Here is a 16,919-nt window from a genome sequence, read left to right as displayed (position 1 = left end):
ACTTTCTGGAGAGTTTTTATCATAAATCGGTGTTGAAATTTGTCAAAAGATTTTCCTGCATCTATTGAGATGATCATATGGGTTTTATTCTTCAATTTGTTAATATGGTGTATCACATTGATTGATTTTTATATATTGAAGAATCCTTGCATCCCTGGGATAAATCCCACTTGATCATAGTGTATGATCCTTTTAATGTGTTGTTGGATTCTGTTTGATAGTATTTTGTTGAGTATTTTTGCATCTATATTCATCAGTGATATTGGTCTGTAATTCTCTTTTTTTGTAGCATCTTTGTCTCGTTTTGATATCAGGGTGATGGTGACCTCATAGAATGAATTTGAGAGTGTTCCTTCCTCTTCAATTTTTTGGAAGAGTTTGAGAAGGATGGGTGTTAGCTCTTCTCTAAATGTTTGATAGAATACACGTGTGAAGCCATCTGGTCCTGGACTTTTTTTGTTAGAAGATTTTTAATCACAGTTTCAATCTCATTCCTTGTGATTGGTCTGTTCATATTTTCTGTTTCTTCCTGGTTCAGTCTTGGAAGATTATATCTTTCTAAGAATTTGTCCATTTCTTCCAGGTTGTCCATTTTATTGGCATAGAGTTGCTTGTAGTAGTCTCTTAGGATGCTTTGTATTTCTGTGGTGTCTGTTGTAACTTCTTCTTTTTCGTTTCTAATTTTATTGATTTGAGTTCTCTCTTTTTCTTGATGAGTCTGGCTAATGGTTTATCAATTTTGTTTATCTTCTCAAAGAACTAGTTTTTAGTTTTATTGATCTTTGCTATTGTTTTCTTTGTTTCTATTTCATTTATTTCTGCTCTGATCTTTATGATTTTTTTCCTTCTGCTACCTTTGGGTTTTGTTTGTTCTTCTTTCTCTAGTTCCTTTAGGTGTAAGGTTAGATTGTTTACTCGAGATTTTTCTTGTTTCTTGAGGTAGGCTTGTATAGCTATAAACTTCCTTCTTAGAACAGCTTTTGCTGCATCCCATAGGTTTTGGATCATCACGTTTTCATTTTCATTTGTCTCTAGGTATTTTTTGATTCCCTCTTTGATTTCTTCAGTGATCTCTTGGTTGTTTAGTAATGTATTGTTTAGCCTCCATGTGTTTGTGGTTTTCACGTTTTTTTCCCTGTCAATCCATTTCTAATCTCATAGTGTTTTGGTCAGAAAAGATGCTTGATATGATTTCAATTTCCTTAAATTTACTGAGGCTTGATTTGTGACCCAAGATGTGATCTACCCTGGAGAATGTTCCATGCACACTTGAGAAGAAAGTGTAATCTGCTGTTTTTGGATGGAATGTCCTATAAATATCGATTAAATCTATCTGGTCTATTGTGTCATTTAAAGCTTGTGTTTCCTTATTAATTTTCATTTTGGATGATCTGTCTATTGGTGTATGTGAGGTGTTAAATTCACCCATTATTATTGTGTTACTGTCGATTTCCTCTTTTATAGCTATTAGCAGTTGCCTTATGTATTGAGATGCTCCTATGTTGGGTGCATATATATTTATAATTGTTATATCTTCTTCTTGGACTGATCCCTTGATCATTATGTAGTGTCCTTCCTTGTAACATTCTTTATTTTAAAGTCTATTTTATCTGATATGAGTATAGCTACTCCAGCTTTCTTTTGATTTCCTTTTGCATGGAATATCTTTTTCCATCCCCTCAATTTCAGTCTGTATGTGTCCCTAAGTCTGAAGTGGGTCTCTTGTAGACAGCATATATATGGGTCTTGTTTTTCTATCCATTTAGCAAGCCTGTGTCATTTGGTTGGAGCATTTAATCCATTCACATTTAAGGTAATTATTGATATGTATGTTCCTATGACCATTTTTTTCATTGTTTTGGGTTTGTTTTTGTAGATCCTTTCCTTCTCTTGTGTTTCCCACTTAGAGAACTTCCTTTAGCATTTGTTGTAGAGCTGGTTTGGTGGTGCTGAATTCTCTTAACTTTTGCTTGTCTGTAAAGCTTTTGATTTCTCCATTGAATCTGAATGATATCCTTGCTGGCGAGAGTAATCTTGGTTGTAGGTTCTTCCCTTTCATCACTTTAAGTATATCATGCCACTCCCTTCTGGCTTGTAGAGTTTCTGCTGAGAAATCAGCTGTTAACCTTATGGGAGTTCCCTTGTATGTTATTTTTCATTTTTCCCTTGCTGCTTTCAATAATTCTTCTTTGCCTTTAATTTTTGCCAATTTGATTGCTATGTGTCTCGGCATGTTTCTCCTTGGGTTTATCCTGTATGGGACTTGCTGCACTTCCTGGACTTGGGTGGCTATTTCCTTTCCCATGTTAGGGAAGTTTTTGACTATAATCTCTTCAAATATTTTCTTGAGTCTTTTCTCTCTCTCTTCTCTTTCTGTGACCCTTATAATGCGAATGTTGTTGTGTTTAATGTTATCCCAGAAGTCTCTTAGGCTGTCTTCATTTCTTTTCATTCTTTTTTCTTTATTCTGTTCCATGGCAGTGAATTCCACCTTTCTGTCTTCCAGGTCTCTTATCCGTTCTTCTGCCTCAGTTATTCTGCTATTGATTCCTTCTAGTGTAGTTTTCATTTCAGTTATTGTATTGTTCTTCTCTGTCTGTTCTTTAATTCTTCTAGGTCTTTGTTAAACATTTCTTGCATCTTCTCGATCTTTTCCTCCATTCTTTATCCGAGGTCCTGGATCATCTTCACTATCTTTATTCTGAAATCTTTTCCTGGAAGGTTGCCTATCTCCACTTCATTTAGTTATTTTTCTGGGGTTTTATCTTGTTCCTTCATCTGGTACATAGCCCTCTGCCTTTTCATCTTGTCTATCTTTCTGTGAATGTGGTTTTTGTTCCACAGGCTGCGGGATTGTAGTTCTTCTTGCTTCTGTTGTCTGCCCTCTGGTGGATGAGGCTACCTAAGAGGCTTGTGTAAGTTTCCTGATGGGAGGGACTGGTGGTGGGTAGAGCTGATAGTTGCTCTGGTTAGCAGAGCTCAGTAAAAGTTTAATCTGCTTGACTGTTGATGGGTGGGGCTGGGTTCCCTTCCTGGTGGTTGTTTTGCCTGAGTCACCCCAACACTGGAGCCTACCTGGGCTCTTTGGTGGGGCTAATGACAGACTCTGGAGAGACTCACGCCAAGGAGGACTTTTAGAACTTCTGCTGCCAGTGTCCTTGTCCCCACAGTGAGCCACAACCACACCCCGCCTCTGCAGGAGGCCCTCCAACACTAGCAGGTAGGTCTGGTTCAGTCTCCCCTGGGGTCACTGCTCCTTCCCCTGTGTCCCGATGTGCACACTACTTTGTGTGTGCCCTCCAAGAGTGAAGTCTCTGTTTCCCCCAGTCCTGTCAAAGTCCTGCAATCAATTCCCACGAGGCTTCAAAGTCTGATTCTCTATGAATTCTTCCTCCCGTTGCCAGACCCCCAGGTTGGGAAACCTGACGTGGGGCTCTGAACCTTTACTCCAGTGGGTGGACTTCTGTGGTATGAGTGTTCTCCAGTCTGTGAATCACCCACCCACCAGTTATGGGATTTGATTGTACTGTGATTGCGTCCCTCCTACCTTCTCATTGTGGCTTCTCCTTTGTCTTTTGATGTGGGGTATCTTTTTTGGTGAGTTCCCGTGTCTTCCTGTCGATGATTGTCCAGCAGCTAGTTGTGATTCTGGTGTTCTCGCAAGAGGGAGTGAGACCACGTCCTTCTACTCCGCCATCTTGTTTCCTCCCCTCTCTGATAATTTCTTCCGTATAAATCATAACTGTTTTTGTGAGACTAAGATTAAATGGATGACTCAGTATTTTCTTCTCTGGTAATTTCTCTAAGGAAATAATCAAGGATCTGTGCAAAAAGTTAGCTACAAGGATGTTCATTACTTATTGTTGATAGAATAAAAGTAAAAAGAAACATGCATGTTCACCAATAGAGAATTGGTTAAATAAGTAATGGTATATCATTTGGGTAAATAGTTTAGTATGAGGTTACTAAAAGTAATGGTATAGGAGCATATTGTTTTGTTTTGTTTTGTTTTTTTGCGGTATGCGGGCCTCTCACTGTTGTGGCCTCTCCCGTTGCGGAGCACAGGCTCCGATGCGCAGGCTCAGCGGCCATGGCTCACGGGCCCAGCCGCTCCGCGGCATGTGGGATCTTCCCAGACCGGGGCATGAACCCATGTCCCCTGCATCGGCAGGCGGACTCTCAACCACTGCACCACCAGGGAAGCCCTAGGAGCATATTGAAATGAAATTTGTTTATTATATGCTAGCAAGTGAAAAAAACAACTTACATAAGGAAACATATAGTATCATCTTATTTTTGTTTTATGTCTGTAATTGGGAGAACTGAACAGCGAGTTTTTCCTTCCTGTAGATGAAGAATGATAAAAACAAAAGATCCTCAGCATTTCAAGCCTCTCTTATGAAATAATCAGTAAAGGTAACAGGGCTGTGTCATTTTTCTAGTAAGCTTGGAGGAGAAGTAGGAAAGAAACCAAATCCGTTAAGAATGAGAAAGGCTATTGGTGATCATGAGGCAACTAGCAATGTGTTTCCTTTTGTCAATGAAAATAATCAATAAACAATCTATAATAAGAATAGAAAAGAGTTTTATTTGAGCCAAACTGAGGACTAGCTTGGAAGCCCACTTCCCGGATTACTCTGAGAAACTGCTCTGGAGTAGAGGAGTTTTCAGCACAGTATTATATCTTGTCAGAACAAAGAAAAGAACACTAAACACATCAGGGTTACCTTACCTCAAAGTTTCAAAAAAACAAAAAAAGAACAGTACATCGTGTACATAGCAAGTTAGCATGGCCTTTCGCCTGGGAAGGGAGTATTATCATCAAAGGATAACCAGCACTGGCATGCCAGGAAGAGAGGCACTTAATCTTTGGGGTTTTTTTGGGGTTTTTTTTTGGTACACGGGCCTCTCACTGTTGTGGCCTCTCCCGTTGCGGAGCACAGGCTCCGGACGCGCAGGCTCAGCGGCCATGGCTCACGGGCCCAGCCGCTCCGCGGCATGTGGGATCTTCCTGGACCGGGGCACGAACCCGTGTCCCCTGCATCGGCAGGCAGACTCTCAACCACTGCACCACCAGGGAAGCCCTTAATCTTTGTTTTTTAACATGGACTTTTTAAAAAAACAAATTTATTTATTATTTATTAATTTTTGGCTGCGTTGGGTCTTCTGTGCATGGGCTTTCTCTAGTTCTAGCAAGCGGGGGCTACTCTTCATTGCGGTGTGCGGGCTTCTCATTGTGGTGGCTTCTCTTGTTGCAGAGCATAGGCTCTAGGTGCGTGGCTTCAGTAGTTGTGGTGCACAGGCTTCAGTAGTTGTGGCACACGGGCTCTAGAGCGCAGGCTCAGTAGTTGTGGTGCATGGGCTTGGTTGCTCTGTGGCATGTGGGATCTTCCTGGACAAGGGATCGAAACCACGTCCCCTGCATTGACAGGTGGATTTTTAACCACTGCGCCACCAGGGAAGTCCAACATGGATATTCTTTACTTCTGGTCATTGTGTCTTTTTCTCTAATAATTAAAGCAGATGTATGGTGTATGTTTGATAGGCCACAAACAGGCTGTTTTAGTTAGCATCAAACGGAAGTTAACTCATGTATAAGCCAGAATGACTTCTCCATATCTCCATATGTGAAAATTTCTTTTATCACTTTCTGTCTTGGAAGAATTAGTGTTTGTTCTTGGGAGGGTGTGTGTATTCATGCTTTTAACAGATATGTTAAAAACGAAAAAGAAAAAAAGAGTGAATGTGGAGCAGAAAGGTGGGATTAACTGAAAAGAGAAACTTGAGGTTTCAGGCTGCTGGGACCTGGAGCTTCATAATCCCTCTTTCTTTTCACTCCCTCTTTCTTTCTTTCCTGCCAAGTGGCATCACTGAATCAGCGTAGAAATCATATAGGAAACATTATACAGTTGACCCTTGAACAACACGGAGGTTAGGGATGCTAACTCTCCACGCAGTCGGAAATCCTTGCATAATTTATAGTCAGCTTTCCCCATATACACGGTTCCTCCATATCTGCAGTTCTGCATCTGAGGATTCCAGCAGCCAGGATCCTGCAGTGGTGTCATGTTTACTCCTGAAAAAAATCCACATGTAAGTGGATCCGTGCTCTTCAGACCTGCGTCGTTCAGGGGGAAACAGTACGAGGCAAGGAGGCTTCCGCAGCCTCCATGCCTCAAACCCTGGGGACGGCTCTTAGGGAATGGTAACAGATTGGGTGGTGAGAGACCGCTTTCTTGACGTCTACCGAGTGTGAGATATGTTTACCTGTGTAAATTTTAAGGAGTTTGGTGGCCTTAGCATGAGTCAGAGAGCGGGGCAGCCAGTTTAGGAACAAGGTAGACGCCCATAGCGGCCATCTCCTGGCAAGGGGCCCTCTCCTGGGACAGTTTTCATCAGTGAGCCTGTGACAGAGTAGGTACTCGGCCAGTGTCTCCTGTTCTTGTTGCTCTGCCTGTGAGGGTATTTAGTTTTGTTTTGTCTTTCCCACTCATCACGTTCCATTGCCAGCCCGGTGCCTGTCTGCCGTCCCAAAGCGCTTCGTTCTCCCTGTCTCTTCATATATATGTAAGCTTACGCCTGTGTATATTCAGCGTTTCATCTTTTAGCAGAGTGGTCTCAAGGTGGATGAGCTAATTTTCTTACAAGCTGAATGAGGGGAGGCGGGAGCGTGAGATCAGTGGTCACTTTTCAAATTGGTCCTCTTAGCCCCGCACCCTAGAGGGAGCCCCTCCCTCATAGTTTGAGTAACAGGGAATCTAGTTCTTTTGTTTGGGGGTGAAGAGGTGCTTATGAATATATTCAAAGAGCAAATACGAGAGGAAGGTAAAGTCTGAGAATTAAGGCTTCTGGAAGAAAGACTGTGGTGACCAACCCCATCTTCAGTGGAAGTTGCCTCTGAGTCACCTATATTTGCGACTGTGATACAAAGAGAGCATTGGACACACACCATGTAATCACAAATCAGTTCTTCCCACACAACAGCAAACTGTTGCTTCAGACCCCGCAGGAACAGGTTCTAGAGATGAACTGCCTGTTCTTTTGTTCACTTTGTGGAGCAGAATCCAGTGGGTGGATGGTGAATAAGGTCTCTGATGTTTACTTAGTTGTTATACTCCCCCGGGCTTGACACCCCACTTTCCTACTTTACTTATTTAAAGTGATAAAGAAAGAAGAACAGCACTGAGGACATTGATCACTAAATGTGGTTTCAGGCACGAAGTGTTCTTTACTTTTTTTTTTCCCCCGAGGTTTTCACTGAAGTTTGGGCAGAGTGTCTGGAGGGCTTAAATGGGCCCTTTTTGGGGGACTGGAGTTCTTGGAAGAACTTGCAGTGGAGTGAAATGACTAAACTTTCCTACTCCCGAAGAGTTCTGTGGGGGGAGAATTCTCTAGCACTGAATTCACTGGGCACATCAGGAATATAACAAGAGAGAGGCTTCTGTGGATGAGATGTAGTTTGGAGGAGGTAACGATTCATTTTCCTTTTTTTTCCCACCATTCTCATTACATGCATAGAATAGCAGCTTTAAAGGGGTCGATAAAAACAAAGATTTTTTTTTGACATTCCCAATGTATTTGTTATACGCCAATATTTGTTCCTAAACTTTTTGAAAGTTTGATCCAGTCTCTGTGCAGGTCTCCTCCCTTCCGTAGACACCCATAGTCTAAGGGGAAATAGCCCACCCCTAGCCCTGGAGCAGGTCCTTATCAGTCTAAGCTGAACTGGGTAAGGCATGTGACCTAAGAAATATTTCTTTGCTGGGGGGTGAGGGGTGGCAGGTAGAGGAGAGAGAGAGCAATCCAACCTTCCATTGGATGTTGTCCTGTCCGGATGTGTCACTAGAAGCCATGTCATGTATTTTGGGACCGTGAGGTCTTTTAAACTGGAGTATAAAGTTTATACCCTTGGAAGGGCAAGCTGAAAAATGTTTATGTTGTTGTCACTGAATTTATCAGGTTGTTTATCCAGATTGTTTATCAACCCTAGAACTAATTCATCCATCTCTCGTTCTGTGAAATAATGTATTTTCCTTGTTAAGCTATTTGGAATTGTTTTCTGTTCCTTGCAGCCTAAAAAAGTTCCAAATTTGTACATTGATGCTGAAAGTTTATTCTTTATAGTAAAGTTTTTTTTTTTTCTTTCTTCAAGTAATTATGATGTAGGCAGTTTACAACCCTTGGCGTTACTCTGAGGCAACTCATATATGGACTGGGAGCCTCAGCTTTTCTAACTGTAAAAGAGGAGAGCAATTCATTAACTTATTTGTTCAACTACAAATTATTAAGCACCTACTATGTTCCAAACACAGTTCTACGAGCGGGGAATATATCATGAACAAGAAAGACAAAAAGTTCCACCCTCATAAAATAGATAAAATGAGGAAACCATATGTTAAATAGTCATTGTAAGGAGAAAAAAAAAATTGGGGAAGGAGGACATGAAGTGTCCTGTAGGAGAGTTAGGTCTGAAGTCTTGGATAAGATGGTCAGGGAAGGCTTTGCTGAGAAAGTGACTATATTTTGCAAACAAATAAGTAAGTGAAGGAGACAGCCACTGGATCTCTGAGGAAGAGTGTTTCAACACAGGAAAGGACAAGTGCAAAGGCCCTGAGGTGGGAGCATCCGTAAAGGTAACAGGGAGCAGTATCAGGTACAGCCTCAAAGGCCACTCTCAGGACTTTGGTTTTCACTCTGAGTGATAAGGGGAACCACTGGAGGGTTTTGTGCAGAGAAGTGACATGCTTTGACTTCTATTTTAACAGGCTCATTTCTAGCTGCTACATCCAGAGTAAACAGGAGAGAGAGAAGAGTAGCCGAGAATCCAAGTAGGGGGCTATTCCAATAGTATAGAGAACACGAAGGTGATTTGGCCCAAGGGAGGTAGCAGAAGCCATTGTCAGAAGTGGTCAGATTCTGGTTATAATTTGGAGGTAAAAATGACGGGATTTCAAATAGAGGAATTGAGAGAGAGACCAAGATTTCTGGCCTGATCAGAGGAAGAGTTAAATTGCCAATTCTTGAGATATGGAAACAGCTGTAAGGGGAGGTTTGGGCACAGACGATTAAAAGCTCGGCTTTGGACATTTGGGGATGCCTGGTAGATCTGCAATGTAGATTTTAGGTAGGCAGTTGGATCTACATGTTTGGAGTTTAAGAGAGTGATCCAGGTTGGAGATAACGACGTATTTGAGAATCATTAACATAATTTAAAGTCATTGAGATTGGGTGCAATTATCCTGGGAGTGAGTGAATATAGAAAAACTAGAAGCGTTCCAAAATTTAAAAGCCAGGCTGTTGAAAAGGGACCAGTTAGAGATTGGGAAGAAGCATCTAGAACGGTAGGAAGAAAGTTGGGCAAGTGTATTGTCTGAAGGACAAGAGAAAAATGTTTCAAGATTGAGACAGGAAGCTGTGTCAAATGCTGCTGAGAGCGGGTAAAATGAAGACTGAAAATTGGTCCCTGGAATGAATGACACGGTGGTGACTTTGGGAGAAACTGCTCTGTGGATCCGTGAGGGTGGGCTTAAAAGGGGACAGGAGGAGAGAGGTGGCAGACAGCAAGCGCATGCAGGCCTTTCAAGGAGTCTGGACATGAAGGAAAGAAACGGGGCGTTGGTGGGGATGTCTAGTGTAGAGGAAGCGATTTATGATGACGGGGTGCGGCGGGGAGACTTGCGATGCCTGCCAGCAGGTGTGAGGGGGAAGGGTGTTGGCCTCTGCCAGGTGCACAAACTATTTCCACAGCAACGGGAGAGAAGGCCAGGTGCGTAGACAGAGATGCAGAGATGGCTTTATTTCTTGCTGTGAAGTCAGAAGCCGGGTCCTCAGGAGAACATTTCAGCTTATTTTTGAGAATTGTTTTATTTGACAGAAAAGCAGAAGTACCGTAAATACTTCGTGCTGCTCTCTCGGGCCAAGGTGGTTTATGACTGCTTATTGTTCCGGTCACGGACACATGGTTTAGTGTGCTGATATTCAGTATCTTTTTTTAAAAAAATAAATATATATTCTCACTTTCATCTGACAAAGGAGACCATGGAAACTGAAACATTTGTAGAAGCCAGTAGAATTTTATTTAATGAAATCACTCAAAGGTTGTGCTTTCTGTGTTCACCCTTACATTATATATAGTTTTTATTTACAGAGATTCAAAATTTCAGTTACTTTAGGCTGATTCCTTGAATTTCCCTAGAATATACTGATTTACTCCATTTCATTTTCCCTACTTTCGGCTAGATTACTACCTCGCTATTTCTCATTTTGCTGCTGAGACATTTGAATATGAGTATATCCTTAGCAATATCAGTAAATCTACCTAAACAGGGCAGCTCATATCAAAACAAGAGTTCTATACGCTTCTGAGTAAGGAATAACTAGAATATTGGGAGTATTACTATCAGTGATTAGAACAGTTAGAGCTGCTACCATTTAATATTTACCACCAAATATTATTCTAGGTACTCTGTACCTATTATTCCTAACCTTCACAATATCCTTATTGCTTTTTTTCTTCTCATTTTATAAACACGAAAACGAAGGTTCAGAGGGAAGAGGCAAATTGCTCAGAGTGTCAAAGACAACAACGACAGAACCGAACAATAAACCCAGGACTCCGATTGCACTGTGAGTTTCCCATTTATGGTTTGGCCATGGTTCAGCAACTACTAACAACGTCTCCCTTCCTGGCTCTTATATGGAGCCACGGATACAAACACACAGTTCTTGCCTAGAGAGGCATTACTCCAGTAGAGAACACACAAAGATGTATTTCCAAAACAATGTGGTTGGCGGAAGAGGTGAACACAAAGTATTGTCAGTACTGAGAGAGAGAGAGAGAGAGAGAGAGAGAGAGAGAGTGAGCTTAGAGCATGGTCTAGGGAGGTTTGCTGGAGGGGATGATAGTCTAAATTGAATTTCAAGGAATGAGTAAGAATTAGATTGAAGAAGTAGGGGAAGAATATTCTAGAAACATAAACGTGTGGTGCTTTTAATAAACTGAAAGAAGTTGAGTACTTCTGTACACTCAAGTTCAAGTTGAGGGGTGGCGGGAGATGAGGCGCTTGCCTGTATATTGGAGATGATAACACAGAAGTATTATATGGTCAGATTTGGGTTAAAAATGGAATCTAGCTAGCAGCCATGAGAAGGATGGAGTGGAAGGCACATTTAGAAATTTTTAGGACTCCTGTTTTAACTGCTTTGTTCTCAGAAAAATTTCCCTGGGAGAGACAGATTTTGTGCACACAGTAACCTGTCATTAGCATCACCAAGTACGTTCTTAGAAGGAAGCTCAGTTCGGTAGCTTCATCTTTATGTCAAAGGTAAATTATGGACTAATGAGACCATATAGTGCCATTGGCACTAGCCAGCGTCACACATGCATAAATAAATACAGTACCTCTTAAAAATAAAAATGGACACATTGTCAGCAGAAATCACAAATTTATTAACTCTTAAATATATCAATCAGTCATTTACCATTATGGCAAGAAATATATACAGTGTCCCACGGTAAACTGCAGTGTTTCAAAATGAGAGAAGATAATTAATAAATGTGTAATTCAGTTGTGGTGGAGAGAACAAATCACAATTTCCTCACGTCTTAGTGCGGAAGACAAACTTGATCTACAGTAATAATACTTCAACACCACATGCTAAAAGTGTAAAAAAAAAACACTCTATACCTATTTTGTTAAAAAATACATGTATGCCACGCATAGCTGCTGCACAAAAAGGTAAAAGAAATTAAAAAGGGAAAAATGAGGCCATTATTTTTTCACAGACCTCATTGGCAGGTTAACATGGCCCAATACATTCACTGTATATATTTATTTTATTTTAAATATATATTGTTTTAAATCGTGTAATAATTATCAGAAAAGCTTCAATCCATCTACCATACATCCACTAGCAACAATATCTAAGGTGATTAGTAATCAACACAGAAAGGTGAAATGAGAGAAAAGAGGGAGGGTTGATGTTTTTATTTTTTTGCTTCTGCTTTAAAAATAGGCTTCTGGGGATTGTGAATTACTATTGTTAAAATAACGCTGATGAAGATACCATGCACTATAAAGCATTTCAGGGAGGAGAAAAAGCCCCACAGGAATTGAATAAACAAAGGAGAAATGAGAACCACAGAGAAAACAGGGACAATCCCTCCCGCCCCCCCCCCCCTTTTTTTAAATAGGAAAATGCTAACTCCTCGAAGGAAGATAATGTTACTCTGACACATGAGAGAAGCTACAAAAGCACAAGTCACAGAGACAGAGTTCAAAACAAACACTTAGGGGAATGGAAAACACCCGCAGGCCTCTCTAACTTCAGAAAACTAGCCAGTGATGACGCAGGAGGCGCGCATCCTGCAAGGCAGAAGGAAGCGCCTTTGCACAAAATCCTGATCTACGACCAGCTTGGTACTCTCCTGGCAACTGCACCAATCAGTGAGACGTGGTGCAGGCACAGTAGGAACCTACTTGCTTTTATTATGAGTTTAAACAATTCTAATACCTCCAACATAGTTAGGATCCCTACGTCCAAACTCGAGCAGAATTACAAACTTTTGAAATCTTCTTGACATCATTTTTATGGGCCCAGAAGATGATCAAAGCACTAGTTTAGCCACCTCCAAAAGGCCTGTTTTTATTTTACCTTCATTATGCAAATTTCACTTTTCTCACACTACTAGACAAAAAGAGAAAAAAGAATGAAAAGCAGAAAAATATAAAGGAAGCAAACAAAAGTAATAAAGAAATAGGAGGAAATGAAGAAAAAAAGAGCATAGGTTTGAGAAAGGAACAAAAAATTCAGCAAATTTCACCAGCACAGTGCAGGTATACCCTAAAGTGATCAAACTCGTCAATGACGTGAGTTTTTCCAGTTTACACAGTTTGACCAAAAAAGACATGACTTTAGGTAGTAGCAAACCCACCGATTCTCGCTTCCACATTCATAAGTGATTCTGCCCACGTATCAATCCCTTTAATTGTTAAACAGCAACACAGCGTTCAGTGAAATATCAACCATTTCAACCAGGATCACACCAGGAAACTGAAGGTAATTTCTTTTCCCTTTTTTTGTTAAACAAAAAAGCTAAAACAGATGAACAGCAAAGAGTTTTTAAAAACTTACATTTCTGTTACAAACTGTCATTCAAAGAACGATAATTTTGAAGTCTGTTAAGTCTTGGCATAAGCAGAGAAACCGGATGAGTAGGTTTGTACTTGGAGTATCGTGGAATTTTGTCTGACCTCCCCCTATTGTTTGCCAACAGTGATTGAAGTTTGCATGGAACATCTCCATAGTTGAAGTGTAAACAATGTACAGGAAGGAATATATGACAAGATGATGCATCACATGTGCATTACACGTAGGACCTTCACAACTTCATGCACTCAGAAACATGCATGAAGAGGAGGAGAGGACGGCCCAGGGTTACCATCCAGGTGAGAACAGAGAATGCAGAAGTGGCACTGTTGATACTTAGCTGAAAGGAGAGAGGGGAGACACAAATTAAACTGTTTTACAAAGTAGCATCAAATTGCTTTGCCGAAGATTAGGCTAGGCTACGACTTTATAACTCAGCAGTTAAGTAACAGATCGAAAATGCTACGTATAAGAGATCTTTGCTTGCAGTCATTAAAAAGAGAAAATGCACAATGTTAAAGCAATTAATATGGATCTTCTACTTGAATCTGTCAATTTGTCCACACAGAGCTAAGCTAAAAATAGACAGGGACTCAGGCTGCAAGCACATGATGAAATCTAAACATACAGTTCAAGCATTCATGTTTACCAGACAAATTAATAAATGAATAGCATTATTTGGTGGAAAGAGACGAGAAGTTTAAATGCATCCTTTAGCTTCTGTCATTATTCTTAGACTCTGCTGGAAATCAAACCTAGAAGTCAATTTTACAGCCTCAGAAGTAGGGAAAACACGATTATTCTTATTTAATTGGAGGTGTTCTTTCTTTAAACCAACAGCTGGGAGCACTACCTCTTCCAAGGTCTGACAAGGTTCAGTGCTTGCTTTGAATGGGGAAAAAAATTCACAACAGTACCACACGTATCTGAATTATTCTAATCCAAGGTAAGAAGCGAATCTTAGGAAATAACAATGCAGGCATGAATTGAATTACAGTCAACTTCCAATTATCCTCTGGAATTACTGGCTTTGTTTTAAATTTCAGCTTGACTTCCTCCTCCTGGTCAAATACTATCATACTCAGTCAGGCAGAGCCGATTAGTCTACGTATTAACCTTAGCCGAGGGCAGAACAGGAACTGTAACCTCTTGTAAAACAGTAAGACTCCAAAAGAGCCTAGAGCCTGATATAAATTAGTTCTGGATAATTGAGAGTTGTCTGAATTGACCCAGAGAGAATTGACTTTTGATGCGAGAACTCCAGGATATTCCAAACCTGCCACAATCCATGTGCTGAAGGGAGGGTCTCCTCAGCACTTTAGTACCTTGAAAATATGGGTTATGCTACACAATGGTGCCAACCATTAGACTCAAGAGCTCATGCAAATGTGGTTTTCAATGAAATAATGTGAGGAAATATCCTCAAAGGGAGGAAAAACAGCCATGCAGCTTTTCAGTCATTAGCTCCAATCACAAAGTATCATGGAGCAGGGTGTTACCTACAAGACCCACATGGGAATGGTTTTCAGGCCTTAGATGTTTTGCCACAAAGAGGTGCTTCCAGAGAAGTTTTCTTTCCCATTTGGAATACAAGATGGCCTATTAAGAGAAGCCCCATTTAAGCCACCTGGCATAAAATGAAGTTTTCTTAAATAGGCTCTATCCCATAAACACTTTAGGGAATTGTAGAAAAGCCTAACCTTCTAGTACTGAATGAATGTAATCCCTTCTGTATTAACTGGAAATTGGTGCTGTACCTCTTTGGGGTAAAAAACACAGAAATGCACAAAAACAGGTGTCTTCATTATCGTTACATTCCTTTTGTCTTTCTCTTAATTACTTAGCTTTTTTTTTTTTTTTTTGGAGTGAATGTCAACCTATTTTTTTTTTTTCCTTACTGACCCACTTTTTACAAATCCAACAGTGATACATAATAAGGCTATAGAGAAGGCCACTGAAAACCACTGTGGTGGGACATTATTAAACTAAGACATTTTGATGGATTCTCCGGAGTGAGTTGAATGGCTGTTTGTGTGGCCTTGATTCCCCATCCCATGCCCCCCAGATATTACCAGGTAATCCTGGTGAGAGAATCTGGAATGAGATCAGCAGTTGGCCGAGCTTCTACTGATTCTGAACACCCCTTCTTGTTCTCATCTCACCCCACTTTACTGACGCAACCTCAACCCCCATGATTCCCCTTGACTCGAGCTGGAGCCAGCCTTCCTTACTGACAATCCTCTACCACAGGAAGCTAACGTCTGACCCTGTGCTTTTCCTCATGATGCTCCTTGAACTTGGACTATCTTCCTTTTGTTCTTTCTATCCTTCCACTTCTCCAAATTCCACTCCTCACTTAAGACCTTGTTCAAAATTCTTTTATACACAGTATACTTCCAAACTGTTATAAACAGTTTGCTACATTAGTCATTCATCCCCTTCTACACTGAAGTTGATTATAAACTTTGGTTTTTCTTTGGTATTGGTGATAAGTTGCTTTCTAAACTAGAATATAAGTTCCTTAAGGGCAACATCGTTCACCTTGCATTTTACCTGGCACATTTTACCTGCACCTATGTGATGTGCAATAAATGTCTAATTATTGATTGGAAGAGCAGACATGGCATCTGAGGTAGAGTGGTGTAGTGAGAAAGATGCTGAAATACCTAATACTTGCATCTTAAATGCTGTATTTCATAAATTTCTCATAACTGAGCACCAGCAGAAGAAAACCTATGAAATGAAGCTCCTGATATCATACAGTCTCCCCACAGTATCTGGGGGGGGGGGGGATTGGTTTCAGAACCCCCGAGGATATCAAAATTTGCAGATGCTCAAGTTTCTTATTAAAATGGCACAGTATTTGCATATAACCTACACACATCCTCCCATATACTTTAAATAATCTCTAGTTTACTTAGAATACCTAACACAATGTAAATGCTATGTAAATAGTTCCCTGCAAGACAAATTGAAGTTGTGCTTTTTGAAACTTACTGGAATTTCTCCACCCCTGAAAATTTTTGATCTCAGGCTGGTTGAATCTGTGTGTAAGGAAACCATGGATAAGGAGGGTCAACTGTATTGGTCATTTTAGAAACTTTTCCCCCTAATTTTTCCCCTTCCTCTGCCAATTGTGACAATGACGTCATAAATAGTTTACCTTATTACATGAATTCTCCCTGATTTAACCATAAGAGAAATCAGCGTAATAGGGTATCCTCTAATTCCTGTCTAAAACTATTGTGTACTTTCTAGGGCAAGTTTCAACCCACAAAAGGCTAGTCTGATTGATCTTTCTGGAGAATTACAGACTGCTTCTCATGAAACATTAATTCCCACCAGTGTAACTGACCACTAAATGACCACTAGCATTAAATAACAGATGCCATGCTATTAACAATGGAATAAGTAAAAGACGGTGACCAGGGGTATATTAACAAAGAAGCTGACAGCCTGGAAATATTTACTTGATGGGTACTGTTCGCGACCCCGAGCGATGAAAATGAACATTCTGCCACTTTCCATCCCGGCGGTGCCACACACGTGTCTCTTCTGACTGCATTGTTTTTGGCATTCCGCTGCCATCCATGTACTGTGTGAGCCTAATGTATGCTATGCAGGCAGCATCATCGCCTACCAGATGTACATGGGGGTTCAGGATAATAGTGTGGATTGGTTTATTGCTTTTGGACAAAGCTGAAAGAGAACAACATGGAAAAGAGAATTTAGTTTCTATGTAAAGTAAACCAAAACCAATAATAACTTCA

General features: G+C 40.6%; 1 protein-coding gene across 8 annotated transcripts in view; it reads right to left on the bottom strand.

Annotated features, from left to right (window-relative positions):
* Positions 1–12,213: 12,213 nt before the first annotated feature.
* The window catches only part of CAMK2D (calcium/calmodulin dependent protein kinase II delta), a gene marked incomplete at its 3' end in the record, with an annotated part of 279,253 nt that continues 274,547 nt past the window's right edge, over positions 12,214–16,919 (bottom strand). For 2 of the 8 annotated variants that reach the window (XM_082838398.1, XM_082838400.1), the window contains exons 17-18: positions 16,620–16,848; positions 14,406–14,748 (exon numbers count right to left, since the gene is read on the bottom strand). In XM_082838398.1, coding sequence (XP_082694524.1) covers positions 14,682–14,748; positions 16,620–16,848 — 296 coding nt within the window. Of the gene's footprint in view, positions 13,490–14,405; positions 14,749–15,937; positions 16,194–16,615; positions 16,849–16,919 lie in introns of those variants that run through there. The other 6 variants (XM_082838396.1, XM_082838397.1, XM_082838403.1 and 3 more) reach the window with 5 other exon arrangements.

The sequence above is a fragment of the Leucopleurus acutus genome, assembly GCF_964270905.1.
Source record: "Leucopleurus acutus genome assembly, chromosome: 4".
NCBI classification, from domain to species: domain Eukaryota; kingdom Metazoa; phylum Chordata; class Mammalia; order Artiodactyla; family Delphinidae; genus Leucopleurus; species Leucopleurus acutus.
This window is presented reverse-complemented; position numbering and strand designations above follow the sequence as displayed.